Raw genomic sequence first — 19,398 nt, forward strand, 5'->3', positions numbered from 1 at the left:
CTACTATAGTAGTAGTCATTTTTTTTAATAGAGAAGTTAAAATAAAATCCTCAAATACCTATGTCATTCTGCTGCATTGTTTGATCCTGATCCAGTTTTATGTAAGCAGTAGAGCAAGAAGTTTGTATAGTGAAATTTTGTGTTTAGCTTTATTTATGCAAAAGTAAGAAAATCATAGCTGAGCCCAACATATTCAAACTACCTGTATCTTACACCTTTATTTTGGTATACAGGAGTTGGAATAACACTGGCTTGAGGATTTTAGGTCTTAAGTATAAAGTATGAAATTAAGTATAAGATTTGGGGGGAAGCCATTAATCTGGGCACAATCTAGATGGAAAATATTTGTATGTACCTATTTGCACAGACATTTGACTATAGTAGCTATCCTAGACCCATCTCATCCATGTGATTTACATTGTGACATGAGATACAATTACTTTGATAATGTGCGTTTACTTCTTTTTGCATACCCTTTTAGTGTAGTAGGGAAAAGTCTGATGAAATTTGCAATGCCTTTGTCAACAGCAAGAGTTCTGCCCACACACTTTGCCAGTCGGATTTACCTAGAGATAGACTTGATTTTGGGATTTCTGGGACAGCTAGTTTTCCCCATTTGTCATTTGATACTATTGCTGTAGTACGAAAATACAGCAATTACTTAGCGGGATTTCCGTAACAAACAGAAAGGAATTACAGAATACAGTGTTGCAAATGGAATCTCTGTGGCTGTGTTGTCTATTCATAAGTAATCAAAGTACTCTCATTTATGAGATGGTGGAAAATTGTCCTGTGTGACAAAACTATCAAAACTGCCCACGATGATGTATGACGGGGAAGTATATGCTTATGATATTTTATGTCAAGTTGCAATAATATGGTTCCTTGTAGCACAGGGGAAGGTCTGCTACAGTGTGGTTCATATATTTTAGGGAAAACAGAATGAAAACCTATTTTATTCCTTACAGTTATCTGTAAGTTGGAAAAGGAGGTATAAATTTATAGAATCTGGGTTTAAAATGTTTTTCTTACTGACTAGATAAGTCAAGATTGGGTCTATTACACTTAGTCAAGGTTTGGAAGAGGGAATTTTGAGTGTGTGAAGCAGAAACAAGCTGTAACGTTTGATGTCAGACAGCCTGGGGCAGAGTGCAGAGGGGTGCTGTAGCAGAGAAATCTAAAATTATATGTGTCTTTTAATGGATGCAGAAGAATAACTGTTACTACAATATTCTTATAATTTTGTGAAGGTGTAGGCAACACACAGAAATGGCTTTAGTGGTTCAAACCAACAGATCAACTGGCCCCGTACCCTGCCTGCCGCAGTGGCCATCAACAGATACCCCTGGAGCAGCAAGGACAGGCTAAGCTTGTATAAGACTTGCCCTAAGCACTTTTCCAGCTTCCAGATATTTTCATCTCAGGGGATTTCCAAAGCTGCTGTTGTTTGTATGTTTAGGGTGTGCCTACATTAGCATTTTAATTTGGAGCAGGAGTCTGTTTTGAAGCGAAGAGCTTTGGCTCAGCAGAGCGGTCCTAGAGCACCCAGCTGGAGTCCTTCCAGACAAAACTAATCTGGAAGGTGTCCTCCCAGGACATCTCCTAATTCCTCCAGCCCCTATTGAGGATGCTCAGGATACCAGATCAGGCTGGACCTACAATTGAACGATCTCCCAGAAACAGGCAGTGAAGCCTGGGGTCACTTATTTGGTCCCGCACACCCAACCTGCTAGCGCAGACATGGCCATAGCACCCCTGAAATCCTTTCTTCCTAGGATGTCTCCAGGCACCTCTTGAACCATTGTAATCTTTTAGGAGCCTGGCATTTTTTGAGAAAAGGTGCTACAAATCTGCTAGTTTTTTTTTCTCAGACTAGATATAAGGAAGAAATTTTTTACGATGAGGGTGGTGAAACACTGGAACAGGTTGCCCAGAGAGCTGGTAGATGCCCCATCCCTGGAAACATTCAAGGTCAGGTTGATGGGGCTCTGAGCAACCTGATCGAGTTGAAGGTGTCCCTGCTCATTGCAGGGGGTTGGACTAGATGACCTGTAAAGGTCCCTTCCAACCCAAACTATTCTATGATTCTATGATTCTTTTATCTGAACCCTTCCTTCTTGTGTTTAACCTGGCTGCTGCCAGCTTCCTTTGGTGATCCTGCTTTAGTATTGGGACAGGCAGTGGAGAGCTGATCCTCACCCCCTTTTCTGCTCATGATTTTGTGGAGGGCTGGGTTTTCTCCTACACTTCCCTGTGTTTGTGATGCTTGGGAACAGGATGAAATTAAATTCAGTGCTTTAGAAACATAATAATTTCCTTTGGCTAATATTAAAGTATGTCTGTTACTATGAAGTTAGCTGAGGTTGAACAAATTAACCTCCTTCTATCAACAAATGTAGAATAATGGGTACAACAATAACATGTTTTGTGGCTATATAGCTTCACTTCAGCAACGCTTTTGCTGCCCTGACAGTTAAATCTTTTCACTTAACAATCTTATAAGCAAACTAGGCTAAAGCAGTCTAGCAGAAACTGCAGCAGAATGATATAAAGCTGTTTAGGAAACCATGTCCAGAGAGAAGTGAGTGAGAGCTTGCTGTTAAAATAGAAGGATGGCTACAGCAGCATTCCTCAGTGTCTGCCTTAGGCCCAGCATTTTCATTAATCATTTAGATGACGGAACAGAATGTGTTTGCCTATTAAATATGTAGATGACACCATGCTGAGAGGGGCTGCGAGTTCTTTGGAGATAGGATGAGAACTCAAAAAATGGAGATGTGATCTGAATAGGAGCAGGTGTGAGGTATACATTTAGGCAGGAATGATGAACTGCACAAATGTGGGATGGGGAATGTTGGCAGCTCCTTCCGGGCTCTACCTTTCCCTGCAGACCGCTCTCAGTACTCCAAATATTAGTGGCACACCGAGTACCCTCAGCCGCTGTTGTTTTTCTTGCTCCAGAATTTGTCAGGGCTTGGGCTTGTCAAGGCTCAGGGCTCAGCTGGATACTGGATTCTTCAATTTGGTTTCCTTATGAGGACCTGAGAGCGACCATTGGACAGTGAGCTGGTAACCCAGCCGTGCACATGGAGGCTGCCCTGTTGAGCAGCCTTAATCCAAAGAGTACATGCTATGGTTTCCCTTTACATACATGGAATAAGTTTCTTACACACTATGTCACGTTTCCCCCCGTTGGTTACTGCTGTCTGTCACACTGTTCATAACACACTGGTCTCCTGAGTAGACTCAGAAGCTCCAGGTATTAGCAATGTTGTATATTACAAAGTTCACATGCAATATTTGGCCAGGTCTTTGAGAAGCGACCAGTTAGGTGCCGCCTCTTCCTTGGAATATGATCTAGGGATCCTGAAACTAACATTTATTGAAAATATTGCAGAAAATGTAACTTGTCCCCTGCCAAGTCGTGTCCAGGGGAGGGTAGCCTGCGGCACGTGGGAAGTAAAGCTTTGCTCAACTTTGCTTTGGATTACTGTGTCCAGTTTGGAGAGAAAATAGAGAGCAATAATGAAAGCCTAGAAAAGAGGATTGTCAGGGAAGGGTTAACCTGACAACAAAGGGGAGCTGAGAACAGTCTTCAAATGCATGCAAATACCATGAAGGGAAGAATTTTTTCCCCACTTTCACAAATGGAACTTAAATTGCTGTAATGAACACTGAACTTGTATGTTTTGTTTCTAATGGTACGGCTGTTAAAGGAGCAGAGTGTAGATTGCCTGGAGAGATCTGTAAGAGCAAGACAGACAAACCTCTCTTGGGAATGATGCCGGTACAGCGGGCCCCCGAAGGGTGGGCTGTGGTGTGCCCAGCCGACCTTGTGGTCCCAAGGTAGGCTTGGGAGTCTTTCTGTCAGGCAAGGGTCTGGCCCATTCAGACAGATGACTTGCAGCTGAGAAGGGGAGATGGAAATGAGCCTCCACCCAAATTTGCAGCCCCGTGTTTGAAATTTTGAATGCAGTATACTTAAATGAAGGTGTTTGCAAAAATGGAAAGCTGGATGGCTCTGACAAACAGACTTGCTTCCCTGCCCTCACCACGCTCTGCTCTGTGTGCTCGCTCTTGTAGGTTTACTTGGTTTTATTTGTCATTACGTTTTGTTTATACTTTTTCCCTGCTATCTGTTCCCTATTTTATTTAGCATTATTATTACTAACCCAAGCTTAATACTTAAATTTTTTAGGCATATGGCGTCTCTGAGAAGAATTTAAGAAACTGGGATCTAAAACCAAACTCCTAAAAATACTGTCAGAGACCAAGAGCAACCTTAATTTCAGTTAGTCAATAGGAAATGCAATTTTTCATTACATCTGAATTTTAGAGCACATATTTAGAACATCATTGGCCAATATACCTGTCGAAGAAATTCCGGTCTGTTTATTTTACTGGGTTATAATTTATTTCAAAGCTTTTGTGGATTGTTTTCTTTCTTTTCTTTTTCTTTTTTATTAAGGATTTTAATAATAAAAATAATGTATAGCAGATAAACTCATTTAAGTGTTTAAAGGTTGGGAAAAATTGTATTAGTTGAGTTATGATTTCTTACGTTTTAGAACAGTACGTGAAAGACCAATCAGCATTCAAAGTATTAGTTTAAATAAATATTCTGAAGTATACATTGTCATAGGAAAAAATGTATGTTATTGGAATGTACATGATCTTCAACATTTAAACCTCCATCTTTAGTTATGTAGACTCACGTGGCTGGATGATTTTTGTTGTTTGGCACATGCACAGAGTCACTCTTTTAGGTATAGGTTGAGTCTTTTTTGGAGATTCTTTGTTTTACCTTGAGTTACATCTTAACTTGTTATTCTGCTTTGTTTAACGTAGCCTGAGATACTTAGGTAAAAGTATAATGTGAAATATATATTATATACTAAATTCCATTAAGTGTAGATTTGGAGGCTGAACATGAGAACTTCAAGACCTTTTCCTTTCATTCAGCCCAAGCAACCGTTATTATTTTGAGTAATTGTGAATATGTGGTGTTACACAGATGTCCAGAGTCTCCTCCTTAATCTAACCTCTGACCTCGACAGGATGTTTTTTTAGGAGAAAGAATCACTTGTGTGAGAAATATACCTGTCTGTTCAAACTGGAATGCCATGGTCTAGGCTGATTAAAAAGTAAATTAATATTGATACAAATATGCACATCTACTGAACTCTAAAGAGAAGTTAATGTTAACTGAGAAGTGAAATTGATAAATATATCATATGCTGAAGATTCCAGCTGCCTTCACAAAAACAGGGTTTTTTTAGGAAAAAAAAAAGTAACGATAACTGTCAAAATAAAAGTCTTTTCTCTGTAAAATTAAGACTGTGAAAGGAAGTCTTGAAAAGATATTTAAAAATGTGTTGTTGCATTTCTGAGGAGTGTGGTACTTCTAGTTAAATGAGTTAGGAAGGGTAATTTATGCTGGGTGTCTGCTTTGTTAATGTTCAAGCACTTCACTGTTACTGAGTCTACGGGTGTTAAGAATAGCAAAACATCTTCCACCTAGCATGTTTTCAGGAAAACTTTGTTGTTCTGACATACATACATCATCATGCTTTTCTACCCGTTCAACAATAGTAAATATTTTTGTAAATAAATTTTGCTGAAGCATAATAATTAGCATACAGTACTGTTTATAAAGAATTGTCTCCTGTCCTGAAGTAGTAATTGGAAAAGTTCAGCGTTGAGTAGGCTTTTGAAAAATACTATCAATTTCATCTTCTCAGCTGATGCATATTTAAAACTTGTTAATTGAACTTACCCCAGGAAAATAAGGACTCTATTTTATGCCATATTTAGAAAGGACTCTATTCATCTGGCTCAAATGTAGCGATCTAAAAGTAAAGTGTCTGCAACCAGGCAATCTGGAAAAGTTTTCAATTTCTATATGTTATTTTTTTTCACACCTGGATGTCTTTTTCTTACCAGTCACCATAATGGTTATCTTAAAGCATGTTTGAAAACTTAGAATTAAATCAATGTTCTTTCTAAAAAAAGCTGATATCCCGTAAAATTGTTCGTTTAGAGTTTAATCTTCTCTATGATTTGGAGGAATTAAGTTTTTTTTTAATTTACTCCTTTTTTATTTGTTTACTGAAATAATTTATCTCTCTGTTTTTACATATAACTGGAACTCAATTTAATTAATTTATGTATCAGTATTGCCACTTATTGTAGATTTAATTATTTTAGTCAGGACTCTTTAGTGAACATCCTGGTTTTAGTGTCACATGTAAAAAGCAAGTAAGTTGAACATTTTGAAGTTGAAACTGAAAGGTAAAAATGTCATTTCTTCACCACAGCAGAATACAGTACAATCCACAGTCCATCAACACCCATTAAAGATTCAGATTCAGATAGATTGCGTCGTAGTTCAGATGGGAAATCACGTGGACGTGGCAGAAGAAACAATAATCCTTCACCACCACCTGACTCTGATCTAGAGGTACCTTATATTAGATGTCTTTGACCTGTTACAGACTCTATTTTTATCATTATTTTGCAGAGAGAAGTATTATTTACACACCAAAAATAAAGTGGCATTGGAGCTCCCTTTTGTTTCTAACAGTATTTTTGTAGAAGATAGAATTTTTCTTTTAAATAAATTTCTTCATGAAGAGCACCTACTTCCTCTGAAAAATACTGGGCGTTTCTTTCTCCTTTCGATTAAAAAAAAAGCTTTTCCCAAGTCAAAGAAAGGTTTACGTTTGCACAGGAGACACTTCTAGCACAATAGTGGTTTTTGTTCTCTCATGCTATGTTCACATTCCCCTCAGTGGCCCATGTTTTGTGTTGAGAACACATCTCTAGTGACACACCACAGCTATGAGCGTCCACACTGCATTACTTTTCCTTTCCAAAAGCTTAGCCCATTTGTCATCGTGGGAAATACAATCGCACCAGGATTTAAAATACTTGTATTTGAACACTTTATTTTTCATTAAAATATCATTTTGTGTGTGGTCAGAGGACAAATTTAAAACACATATTTTCCATTGGCTGTAAACAAAAGAATTATTTACTGATGCCATAAATTCTTACACATGCAACATCTAAGTTAATAATTTTCATTCTTCAGGTGTCTAAAATCCATTAAAAATGAACATAGACTAAGGGCATATAAGTGCTTAGCAGCAGTTTGTTACATTTTGTTTTTAGAGGTCATTTTCAAGAGCAGTTATATGAACTTTGTTTTGTAAGACTTGCAGAAACACAGAATTCAAACCCAGAAGATTTAATTTTCAGAGGCTTCTCTTCATTTATTTCAGTTTCTATCTCACATCTGGCTTTAAAATAATACATCGTACATCTCATTTTCTGTGTGTATTTGACAATAACTATAATTTTATTCTAATAGAATAATTTGATATAATAGCAATTGTAGTAAAAAGCTAACAGATTGTATTACCCTATTCTGGAAAAAACTTGTTAGTTCTGAAAATACATGGCAAGGAAACTATGGTTTTAATATATAACCATTTCAATACAATTTTCTCATTTGTGCACTTACTGATTCAAATTTTAACTTTCCGTTTCAAGTATCAGCTTCACAGAGGAACACATTGATTTGATTCTCTTTTTACAGAGAGTATTCATTTGGGATTTGGATGAGACAATCATCATTTTCCATTCCTTGCTTACAGGGTCCTATGCCAACAGATATGGAAGGGTAAGTGTCAAGAAACTGATGGAAATTTTCAGTAATATTTGCTGGTTTATGGTTGATACACAATGAAGACCAGAACATTAGCTGATTTTCCAGAGGCAAAATGGTACTGGTGTTTCAAGACATAAAAAATCAAGGAGTAAAGCTGTTTCACATGTCCATTCTTTGCACTTACTCAGCTCTTATATTCAGTAAATAATTAAATAGCATTGGGAGTAATACTTTGACCGCTTGAGGTTTCGTTTGTAGGTACAGGGCGTCTGAAACCTGTTGATTTCATCAAAATCTGCAAAGGTTTAGCTCCCCTCAGAGAGTGAAGAACTTCCAGGAGTGATTGCTAAAATAACATTTTAGTTCTGAGCGATCAGCAGTGGGCTGTGCTCTGTATTGAGAAGGCAAGAGGAAGAATACTTTTGGACACAGGCAGAATAGTCTAAAATTTTTTATGTTAACTTTTTTTTAATCTACATATTGACTGATGTTTTTGAAAGTCTGCTTATGAGTCAAATCTTTCTGTTATGCACAGTCTATAAATCATAACTGAACTGATGAATATGTCTGCAGACTGCGGGTTTCCTCGGTAATTCTCAGAAGAGAAATGTGGTCTTAGGTGAATAAGAACAGTTTATGAATGGAATGCCCTTGTGAGATCAAACTTTGTTTTTCCAGGATTGTATTTGAAAGCTGATGTTTCAGCTTGTGCTAAAATCTGTTGTGCCATTTCATGTTCACCTCATGTGAGGTATAACTAGAATGTGACTTTTTGGTAATCTTAAAAAATTCTTCATATAAAGAACAACCAGATAGTTTTGTCTGACTTCATGTAATCACTCTGTCTTCTTGTAAAGCTTATATTTATCACTAAAAGGTTTTACCCTACACCCAGTTGAGTGAAGGGCAAAGCTACTATTGATTCAGCCCATGCCTGGGTCAGGTTCTGAATTCCTCCTAATAGCTTTTTGCATTATAAAAATCTAAAGCAGTACTTCTTTGCAAGCTTTCTTGCTTGTTCAGGTGTGGTGTATTTTCAGAAGTGGTTGCTGTAATAGCAGCTTACCTGTTTGAGGAATATAATTATTTTTTTTTCATTATGTGCCAGAAAAGAAAATTAATTCAGCAGCCTTGGTTTCCTATGTGTTAATAGGTTCTATTTAGGTAATAAAAAGACACTAGAACTTCAAATGTTTCGACAGTTATTGTATGGATACATATAGACAGTAGCATTATGGAGTATTAAACATTTACAAAAAGTTGTTTTCCATTTCTCAGCCTTCTGTGAAGATACGACAAACTCCCTTCAAAAACAGCTTTTGCATGGCACCCCAAAATCACCAAATCTGTGGCAGTTTAGTTCAGCTCAGAATGAGGAGAACAAATCCCAGTGCTCACAAAAAAACTCGGTGCCAACAGAATCTCACCACTTGCTTTTGGGCAGCAGAGCAAGGCTGGAAGAGCCTAACTGCCATAGAAGTACTTGTGCAAGCATATTTTTCCCGTTTGTTATTAGTTCCCTATAGTGGTTTCATTAATTGGGGCCTGAACATAAACACCTTTCTTGCTGGATGCTTGAGGCTGAGGAAAGTGGCTAGTATTCAGCTGTGAACAGATATAAGTACGTATGCTGCAAGGAGGTGGGCAACTCCTGATTGCAGCTCCATCACTCTTGGCACTGTTTACTTGAGATGTAGCTTTTGCCCGGCTGGCTCTGGTTGCACGGCATGTGGCAGAATACTTCTGCATTGCTAAACGACAACCGACTGTTGATGTTTAGAGGGATGCGGCATTAGTGCTTATGCTGTGGATAAGTACCCCTTTTTGGTGAGGGGTAGTAACATGCCTTTCCTTGGCTCTCAGATGCAGTCATGAAAGTGTGCCATTCTTGCTTTGTTTTCTTAAAGTTTCATTCATATCACAATTTCTCTTGGCTTATTGACAGCTTCAGACAACAGTTAGCAATTTCCACAGACATTAGAGGAAGATAGTGTCAAATGTTCAAAGCAAACATGCTAAAACATGTATCTGTCATATGAGAGTTGTAGGGTTTATTTGCAGCAATGGGAGGTGCACATTTTTTTAAAGAGTGTTTCCTAATGATTTCTGGCCTTTAAAATCAGAAATCCAGATCATAAGCCAATCTGAAAAAAATAAAAAATTGATGAGGGGAATTTTTGTTCTTTTCACCTGTATTCTGCTTTTTGAGCGATCTAACATCACATTCTCATATGTTTCTGTACTGTAGTGAGGGCTAGAAATGCCCTTTTAAAAAATTAAATCTAAGCTGCTCACATAATCATTAAAATACAAAAGCTGGATCTTCAAACAAACAAAAATATCCTACTAATTAAATAGTAGGGGATTTGGCAACTTGGCATTCAGTGCTTTTCATAATGCCTGAGTGAGTTTCATGGTGAATGACTATGAATGATGAGCAGCCCTGCTGCTGAAGGGATTGATTTTCTTTTCCTTATTCTCTACCTCGTTCCTCATAACTTCTCACTTGTGCCACCCTTTTCTGTATATTCTTACTTTCTCATCTGTTATTATCACCTGCTCTCCTTTTGCTGCTGTTGTGCTCTGCTTTCTCCCTGCTTTTGTCCTTCGGCTTTGTTGGAACAAAATAATATCTTGTTTTTCAGTTTGTGCAGTCGTGGTATAAACTGCTACATTTTTATTTAAGGGTGATTTGAATTTTATGAATTTCATGGAAGTGTATGAAACTAGTATAGGAACATGATTTTTATTTCCCGAAGAGAAGAAAAAGAAACAAAACAAAAACATTTCCCTTTGCTCTTGGAATTTTTTTTAAATATGTACAGAGAGAGATCTATCGATCAAATATCAAGTTATCAGTTACTTTAATGGACATTAGGGCTTCTAACACCTCAAAACTTATGTTTTGAGCCAGATGTCAACTGATTAAGTTTTGGAATTTGGGAAAAGTTGGAGCCCTTCTTTAGTATCTTGGAGCAGGTGGAAGTACATCTCAGTATTGGCACTAGAATACTGCGGTCTTTACGTATGTTTCCATTCTTCATGAGAGCATTTATATTCAGAGGCTTTAAAGGAATTTTCCTTTAAATTATAAGCTATTTTAATGTGGTTTAATATATTTTAGAGATTGAGAAAAACAAAGCCTGGTTTCACTTAACCCTTCATTTGTGACCTGTAGGCTTAAGTGGAAAATAAGCCTTGTACCCAAAGTGAACTTTCCTGTTTTTCAGCTTCTTGTTTCTCCACAAAACAAAGAAATCAAGTGGGTAGAATTTAGAAATGACATACAGACAATGTTTTGGCTCCAATACCAGTATTCAAAACAAGAGGCCTGCTTAAGCAGTTTGACATTGGTATTTCTTTTCTTTAGCTAAACTGTACCTCCCTCAGAGATTTGTACCTGATTTTGACCATACCTGAAAACACACTCCACCTGAACCTGCAAATCCCAATCAACAAGAACAGATTGTTAGCTTTCCTCCTCATTGTGTGACACCTCACAATAATTAGTTAGCAATTAGTGGCTTAAAATTGCGAAAGAAGGTTCGGTATGGGATTATTTTTTTTTAAACCTTATTCTAGCCTTGTCTTTTTTTAAAGTTTTCAGCCCCCACTGTAATGTCTGACTTCAGAGTTTAATCTACGGCAGTGTCTTAAACCAAGGCTCTTGTGCTTTTTACTACAGCAGTTGCAAGATTGTGACTACACAGATATTTAAAACCCTAATGCAGATAAAGCTTTTGCTTCTGTTAAATACGTGGGTATCCAGAGCTGCATCTTAACACAGTTTTTATGCTAAGTGGAATTTTCCATAGAAAAAGATTGTGTCTAATCAAGGAATTAAGGTTGCTTTGAAAAGCAACCTGTTTTGTTTCTTCTCTTAGCTTTTATGGTATTTAATCTGACATTTTCAGTAGGTGCCAATGATTTTCTTATTTGTTTTTCTCCTAATTAAATTAACCTAATAAATGGCATTATTTTAATATTACTTTAGAGAAATCCCCATTCTGTTTTGTCTGTCATTTAAAAATACCTTAGAGTGAAATGGTTCACAGAAAGATTTACAAAAAGCCATTTTTTCAGACTCAGAAGTGTGATAAAAAGTTTAATAAAAACGTTTAATTTAAGTCATGCGTACATTGAAACTTAAAATATGTATTCACAGCCATTTGTTTAAGATTAACCACATGGGTTCATAACCAACATCATGTTCTGTCTGCCGATTTATTCTGCTTTTGAAAATGATGTTCCTGTTTACGGATGGAATCTCAGAATGGGATTAGTTCTACACTGCTACGTTAGCCGTTGATAATCAAGATGTAGGTAGTGATCTTCATTTGCATCTTAGACACTTAATCCATCTAACTCCTTTTAATAACTGGAGCAGACTTCTGTGGGGCGACTTCTGTTAGTGCTCAGGGACAACAGAAATCCTTGTCTGGTTTAAAAAAAAAAAAGGCTAATGAGCTATGAAGGATGGTGGGCTGGTACCTGGGCACAAAGATAAGCAGGAATGTCAGGGGGGAAAAATAGCCTCAGGCCTAGCTAGAGAGAAAATATCACCTGCTTTCCACCTTACATGCCTACAAAAGTAAAATAAAGGAAGACGTAGGTCTACAAATAGAGCAATATTAAAACAGAGAGACCGAATACTTTTGTTCATATTTTAAAGTCTTTCCATTTGAATTAAGAAGCCAAATAGTCTTTTTTTGGCCATTCCAGTTTAAATAGAAGGCTTATTTTTAAGGGCAAAGTTCATCAAAATAGCATGATGCAATTTTTCTTTCCCATTTATAAGATCTATTTTTTTAATACGAGAAAACTTATTTACTCTTAATGTATGTGAGTTCAAGAATTGATATTTTGTCTGTTCTATGTAGCTTTGTTTTTGAATGCTTCTTTCCAAAATTCTTTTTCTGGTTAGTTTTACTTAGGGTTTTGGCATTTTCAGAAGGCAAACAAGCTGCCGAATCACCATTCTTGTCCAACTCTGCTACTGACACATTTTGCCTTTTAACCAGTAGTTACAGAAAAATGTTTGAAAGTTCAGAGATCATGTTGAAACACCTATTAATTTGATTGAGAGGTGGAAAAAGAAACTAGGGACTGCATCTCTTGGTTTTTGAGTTGTCATCAGGTTTAGAATATTAACTTATTTGAAGTAAAATATGGGTTGTCACTTCTGCAGTTCTATTTAAAATATAATTCCTAACAAACTAACAGTGTTAATGGAGGGTGTCATGAGATAATATAACATGTTCTTTCAAACTCATGCTTCTGTGCACTTGGATATACTTGGCATTATAAATGAGAAACTCTATATCAAATGTATATATTAGGCTTTCTTTTTGATTTTTCAGATTGAAAATATATAAAACACAAAAAAAATCAAAACAAGACAAACATCTGTAATGCATTTGGTAACCACAATGCTGAACATGCTTTTTGAGTTTATTAGCTCAGTAAGGAATAAGTTGTTATGGTAATTTCTGTAGAGAAGTTAAAGTGTGTTATGTATTAATAACAAACAATAGATTTGTTCACTCTGCATGGGTGGGCCAAACTGAAAGCATAATTAAAGCATTGTTTTGTGGAGAATCAAGGAGTGGTTTTAAATATAATTGCCATTTGCAAATAAAACATTAATGGTGATTTGCTTTAAAGTCACTAGGTATTCTCAGGACTGAATCCTTTCACTTGTGACCAGTGAGAGTTTATTTTGAGTAACAATAGCATTATCGTGCCCCCGGTTGATCATAAAACTTGTAAACAGTTGTAAAATCTGGAGAAGTTTTAGGTGAAATGGATTTGCCCTTTCTGCATGGAGGGCAGAGAGCCCATGCTGGGGATGCACGAGGGTGACCACAGAGGTCCTGCTGCAGAATCACGGTATCAGTCGAGTTAGTCATATCTTTGTGTGTTGCTGCTAAGTGTTATAGTGTACAGGATTAGAGAGTTGCTGAAGTTAAACTGAACAAGTGGATGTTGCATTTAATACATCAAATAATCTCTCTTGAAAAGCAATTCCTCCAGTTTGTATTCTGGTATGTATGTTAGGCATGGTATTGATGGTGTACTCGCTTAATTTCTTCTTTAAGGATCCACCCACCTCTGTGTCTCTTGGACTCCGAATGGAAGAGATGATTTTCAATTTGGCGGACACGCATCTATTCTTTAACGATTTAGAAGTAAGTGTTCATTCTTTGAAAACACATAGAGGTGATTTAATATTTGTCTCTTTTTACGTGTTATTAGATGGTTTGACAATTATTTTTGGTTTCACAGTTTTAATATGGAAATGTTAGCAAATATCTGTATAATTTAGTCATTAGGATATATAATAATATCTACACTAAATGTCTGCGCTGGCATTCAAAGGTTGCAATAGTTTAAATGGTAGGGTTTTGTCCTCACAGGTCTTAGTATTTATGACCACAGTAGACAAGTTTTAGAAGTGGATACACCAAAAGCGTCTATAAACAGTGGAATTCAATAGTCTGCACAGGCCATTAAATACTAAACTTCAGCTTCTATAAACAGTTAATGGCTGGGTACAGATTTCTCACTTACATCCCACTGTGGGCAAGTATTACCTTAAACCCGAGGGAAATCATTCATGTTGTATACGCTGTCCGTCGCAGTGGCCTATTACTGGGTGTCCTCCTCCTTCCCCAGCAGCAGGTACGATTTGTTACGCGCTAGGGTTGCTCGGCCTCTCCCCTGTGGTGTGCGGTGAGGAGCTGGTGTCGGTGTGCCAAGGGCTTTTTCAGCCTACGTAGGCTATGGTTTGACGACGCTTGTGAGATTGTTCTAAAGCTATCCGAACTGCTGAAAGAGACTGTCACCATAATGCCTGGCTGTTTCATCTTAAAAGGGAAAAAAGTAATTTCTGATCATATTTTAATAACACGAAAACAGTCAGATTTCTTTCCCATCATAATGAAGACAGCTGTTTATTTAAAATCCAACTGTTAAGCAAGCTTGTGGTGGGGCTGCCAACACACATTAATCATCAAGTTGTTGTTTTGCTAGATTTTAGAATAGTGTGTTATTCCAGACAGGCAAAAGAATCTAAAAGATTCAAATGCAACTTTTGCTGATCAAAGTTAATTGGCAGCAATTGGCCTTTAAATATTTCCTGATGTTTCCCTTTTTAAAATCAAGCAAAATACACCTTATTTAATAGATGAGCCAAAATCATTTGAAAAATGCCAGTGTGTGATAGACCTCAAATGTGGTTTGTCCAACATCTGTCCTATATTTTGATTTCTTTTCATCTAAAAAGAAACCACTCACAGATGATTTGGCATCTTAGAATGTAATGAAATTATTTAAATGTGCTTTATTTTTTCTTCCATTCCTTAGTGGAGTATTTATTTTTTATACTTACAATAAAATAGATGATTTCTTTAAATTTTAAAGTAGTGTTTTCTTTCATTAAGGTAGCTGTATGTAAAGATATGATTGGTTTGGATATAAGAAACACCATTAGTGAGTTGCATGTATAGGACTGATTTTTCATATTTGTAGAAAAGTATGACAATGCTAGTTATTTTCCAAATCTGTTTCTGACTTCTGGTTATATTTCATTTTATCCAGAGCAGAAAGAGAAAATACTACTGCATCTTACCAGCATATTCAATAAAGTTCAGTGTGCTTTCATTTGCTGTGCATAGCCAGATACTTAGTAGACTTGTAGCTACTTCTTCATACATGATTTTCAGCGTCACTGACTTTAATGGAAGTTAATCAACTGCATCTTAGGGATAGTAGATTATCTTCTGCTAATCGGCATGTTACAGCCCTAACAGTAGAGCATAGCAGTTTATTCGCTGAAGAGCTTTGAAGCTGTGTATAAAACAATACTGATCCGGGTGGTTCACAGAAGCAGAGGAGCTCACTGGATGAGCTTGGTTCTTTGCAGTTCCCCCACAACAAGCCAGTTTATCTTGCGTCTCCAAACTCGAGTGTAATAGTCTGGGTCTATACCCTAGTCTGTCTTCTTCATACAGAGGCACTTAGGGGTGAGCAGTTGTGTTCATGTCCTTGTACATGAGCTCTAAGTCCTTATTTCTGAGGAACATGAGCTCCTCATCTGAAAGATCACGGTCTGTCCAAGAGAGAGAAGAGCACGTTCAGCGGTGCAGCAGGGTGGCTTTGTGCTTGTGGACTGCCATAGAGAAGTCTTCAGAGAAGTACACAGGGAGGGGGCATGAGAGCCTGTACTTTGTGGGAAGCAGCACGTAAGGAGTAGACCTGGCCACAGACTGATGCTTTCAGTTCACCAGAAACTTCGGGTTTTTTGAAACATCTTGCAGACGCGTGGTGTTTTTGAAGGAACGTGTCCTCCTGGAGCCGCAGTTTGTCGTTCTTGTGAGCGTCACAGTTGTTAGCAGGGCCTGCCTGGTTCCCAAGGCCTGCGACCTCGGGGCAGATTCCTCGCATCCGTCTCAGAAACTCAAAGTCCTTGCTTGGTGGTTTGGAAGTTCAGGCTGCCCTACAGCTTGACAGGCTTCCATGAAAACTGCGGGCGATTTGGCTTGGCTGTGCCTCAGCCTCAAAGCATCTGTTCTTGCTGATGAAGGACTGAGTCTGGAAGATCTAGTGGTGACCCTGCTCAGGCCTAAGCTTTCCAATTCATGTGCATAAGCATCTGGGCTGTTAGGAATTGAGAATTTTGTAGGCAACATTGCCAGGGAGCCGCAGAGCTTGGGCATCCTTGCCCAGAAATAGTTTGAAGACAGGCAAAGCTGGATTTGGAACATGACTAACCCGCAGTGTAGACATGTCTTTGGGTCTAGGCATAATTCAAAGCGGGAATCTGAAAGCTGATGCTCCCCGGCTCACCCAGGCTCAGAGGGAACCCTTCCTGGCATATAGAGAGGCTGGGTTTACGGGCAGGCAATAATCTGTCATAACTTTGGCCTATGATGCACATTTTTCCAGATACCACAAGTTAATGTTTTTTAATAAAAATCTTCTTTTCATCTGACACATTCCAGAAAGTTATAATCAGAACAGCTCTCTTGTTATCCAGGTTAGGGGGAAAGTATTTTGTCGTCTTATAAACTGCTGAAGACTGATTTAACATTTTGAATGCAAAGGGCAGAGTTGCAACAGTGATCTCCAAATTACTGCTTGATTTGTGTATGACCTAATTGGCTTTTCAAAGCTCAACCTAGAGATTTATTTAATGTTATTAGGTTAAATTTTAAACTTCAGCAGTCATTTTTTAGCCTGTATAAAGTGAATCAATGCCAACGTGTATCAGTTGCAAACTAGTTTACCCATCCTAATTTAGTAGGGGATACAGCCAGGTAAATGAATCATCTTATTTCCTATATGTTGCTCTTTATGTAATAATAATAAGAATGGTATTTCCAATTGGCATTTTTCAAACTCAGTGAAAAAATTCAGTCAGATCTCACTGTCTAGCTCTGAAGTCAATATTCTGTTTATGAATGGGTGAGCTGCACTTAGATTTACAATTAGTTACTGCACCCTCAGTTTGTACTAGTTGTTAGTTTATTGCTTTGAGAAAAAGTAAAAGAGATGGCTTATTTCCTTCACTTTGCACAGATTTATTTGGAGTAATTAATTCCAAATTGATATACTAGCAAATAATTTCAGATCTTGAAGGAGCATTTCTTAAATAGCATGTAAAAGGGGTATGACAAGTTTTTTAACATACTGAAAGGAAAATATTAATGTTTACTAATGTATAATTTGATCTAAGTACCGTCATAAGCCATGTTTTCTTGCATTAATAGTAATTTCATAATGAAATTATGGAATTATACTAGGCCAAACAGTAGAAAATAGTGCAGTGTTCTCAGAATTTAGATTCCAAAAGCTGCATTTGGGCTTCAAAATGGGAAGTTTAGGTTTTTGGTATTGAAAATTTTCATTTAAATATCTCATACTCTGTTCTATAGTAGAGTTTTAATTGCATGTGGGATGGAATAACTACATCGATGTGTTCTCAAGAGAACCAGAGTTATCTCATCAGAAGAGAATGTGTGATTTTACATGCTGATTGTGTTGTGATAGGGATAATAAGGTGTAATATTTTAATGGTATATATGGAGCAATTACACATATTAGGTATTTTAGGATGTATGCTCCAGTGTTTTAGGAAAATTAGCAACTTGACAATAGGACTGAAATGTGACATCTACCTATCTGCATCTTTAAAGATTGTATATATTTACATCTTTATACTGACTCTCTTAAAAGATTAGTTTATTCATTTCTTTGGCATATCAAGTGCATATTATAACTAGGTATGTTGAAGGAATAATTGCAGGTAGTGAAGGATTATGAACATCTTATTTTTAAAAGTTAGTTCAGTGCTTTGCAAACTCTGTTCTAAAATGGTACCATCTCATTAGATCTGTTCCTTTAGAGATATTTACTGAAGCTGAAAATGTCACTTATGAAGCCATTTTTTGGTGTTTTTTTTTTTTTTTAATCTTACCTAACACTTTTTTATGAGTAAGATACTTTTTTTTTTTTGGTCTGTGTTGAATTCTATTGAAGTAATTAAAATAAAATTAATTTGTAGTTTGTAAAAAATCAATAATTTTGTGATTATTATTTTTTTTCTTTTACTATAAAAAAATTAATTTTGACACCTCCAAGAAATGCAATAATGCATAAGGGCACAGTAATGATGATTAACATTCATTTTTCTTCCATCAGTGAAGGATATGTAGCGCACACTCATGGCTTCACAATTCACTTTTGTTTGTGGAGTCTCTATATGCAAAGTGATGATATGTGTATAGGAGTCATTTATAACGAATGGCAGTATGGTATGAGTTTTTCAGCTACCTTAGTTGATGTATTTCTCTTAACGATAACAGATGAGGGAATGCTATCAGGTACTACTGTAAAGCAGTAACTTTGGTTCTTTGGGAAAAAAAGAAAAATCTTTAGTTGTGTTCTAACAATTAGGAATGCTGACCTTGATTAATTTCTCCTCAGATTCTTACTTAAAATCCACCTGGGTGTATATTAGCGTGTTCCTGATGAAAATTCAGAGCATAGTCTCTTCTGTGTGTCAAAAAGAGCTGCATAACTGCTTTATGATTACAAGTATGGTGTTACCTCAGATGAACGAACCTTTAAGGCATCGCATTAGCATACTGGTATGCACGGAGCCCTCTGGAAAGCTGCCTGCCTTGAAGTTGCGTGCGGTTTCCATAAGCTGCAGCTCTGTCTGTAAGCAAGGCTGGCTGGAGCGGCAGCCGGGGCAGGTGGGGGCCGCGGTGCTCGCTTCCCCCCCAAAGGGGCTAGCGGCCAGCACCTTTGCTCCTCTGTCCTGCCTGCCCGCTGCTGGCAGGGCTGGCCCGTCCTCCCACGCCGAGGAGCAGCCGTCTGCATGGCTCTAACTCTCCTGCCTCTTCACTCCATTAAGTAAAGTCAGATTAAGACAGAAACATTTTACAAATCCTACCCTTTACACATATGGGAACATACCCAGCTCTCATGAAGCATCGAGATACTCACTTACATAGATGCATCTCTTCACAGTTTAAAGCAAAGAATAAATAGCATTTACATCCTTGCACTCTCACGCTCTGTGTTTGCCCTGTAAACCTCCTCCCTCCACCCGTATGGCAATAAATCCTTCCAGGACTCCTACTAGTCTGCAACTGCTAGCTTGGATTTACTCAGATCTAGAAGTTGATAGGGAGAAATTAACTGCCAGGTATTTTTTATGA

At 37.4% G+C, this 19,398-nt stretch overlaps 1 protein-coding gene across 9 annotated transcripts in view; it reads left to right on the plus strand.

Annotated features, from left to right (window-relative positions):
• The window catches only part of EYA1 (EYA transcriptional coactivator and phosphatase 1), a 90,762-nt gene that overhangs the window by 40,071 nt on the left and 31,293 nt on the right, over nt 1-19,398 (plus strand). For 5 of the 9 annotated variants that reach the window (XM_072851234.1, XM_072851241.1, XM_072851235.1 and 2 more), the window contains 3 exons: nt 6,318-6,460; nt 7,601-7,684; nt 13,771-13,860. In XM_072851234.1, coding sequence (XP_072707335.1) covers nt 6,318-6,460; nt 7,601-7,684; nt 13,771-13,860 — 317 coding nt within the window. The remainder of the gene's footprint in view (nt 1-6,317; nt 6,461-7,600; nt 7,685-13,770; nt 13,861-19,398) is intronic. The other 4 variants (XM_072851238.1, XM_072851240.1, XM_072851242.1 and 1 more) reach the window with 1 other exon arrangement.

The sequence above is a fragment of the Ciconia boyciana genome, chromosome 2, assembly GCF_034638445.1.
Source record: "Ciconia boyciana chromosome 2, ASM3463844v1, whole genome shotgun sequence".
In the NCBI taxonomy this organism is placed as follows: domain Eukaryota; kingdom Metazoa; phylum Chordata; class Aves; order Ciconiiformes; family Ciconiidae; genus Ciconia; species Ciconia boyciana.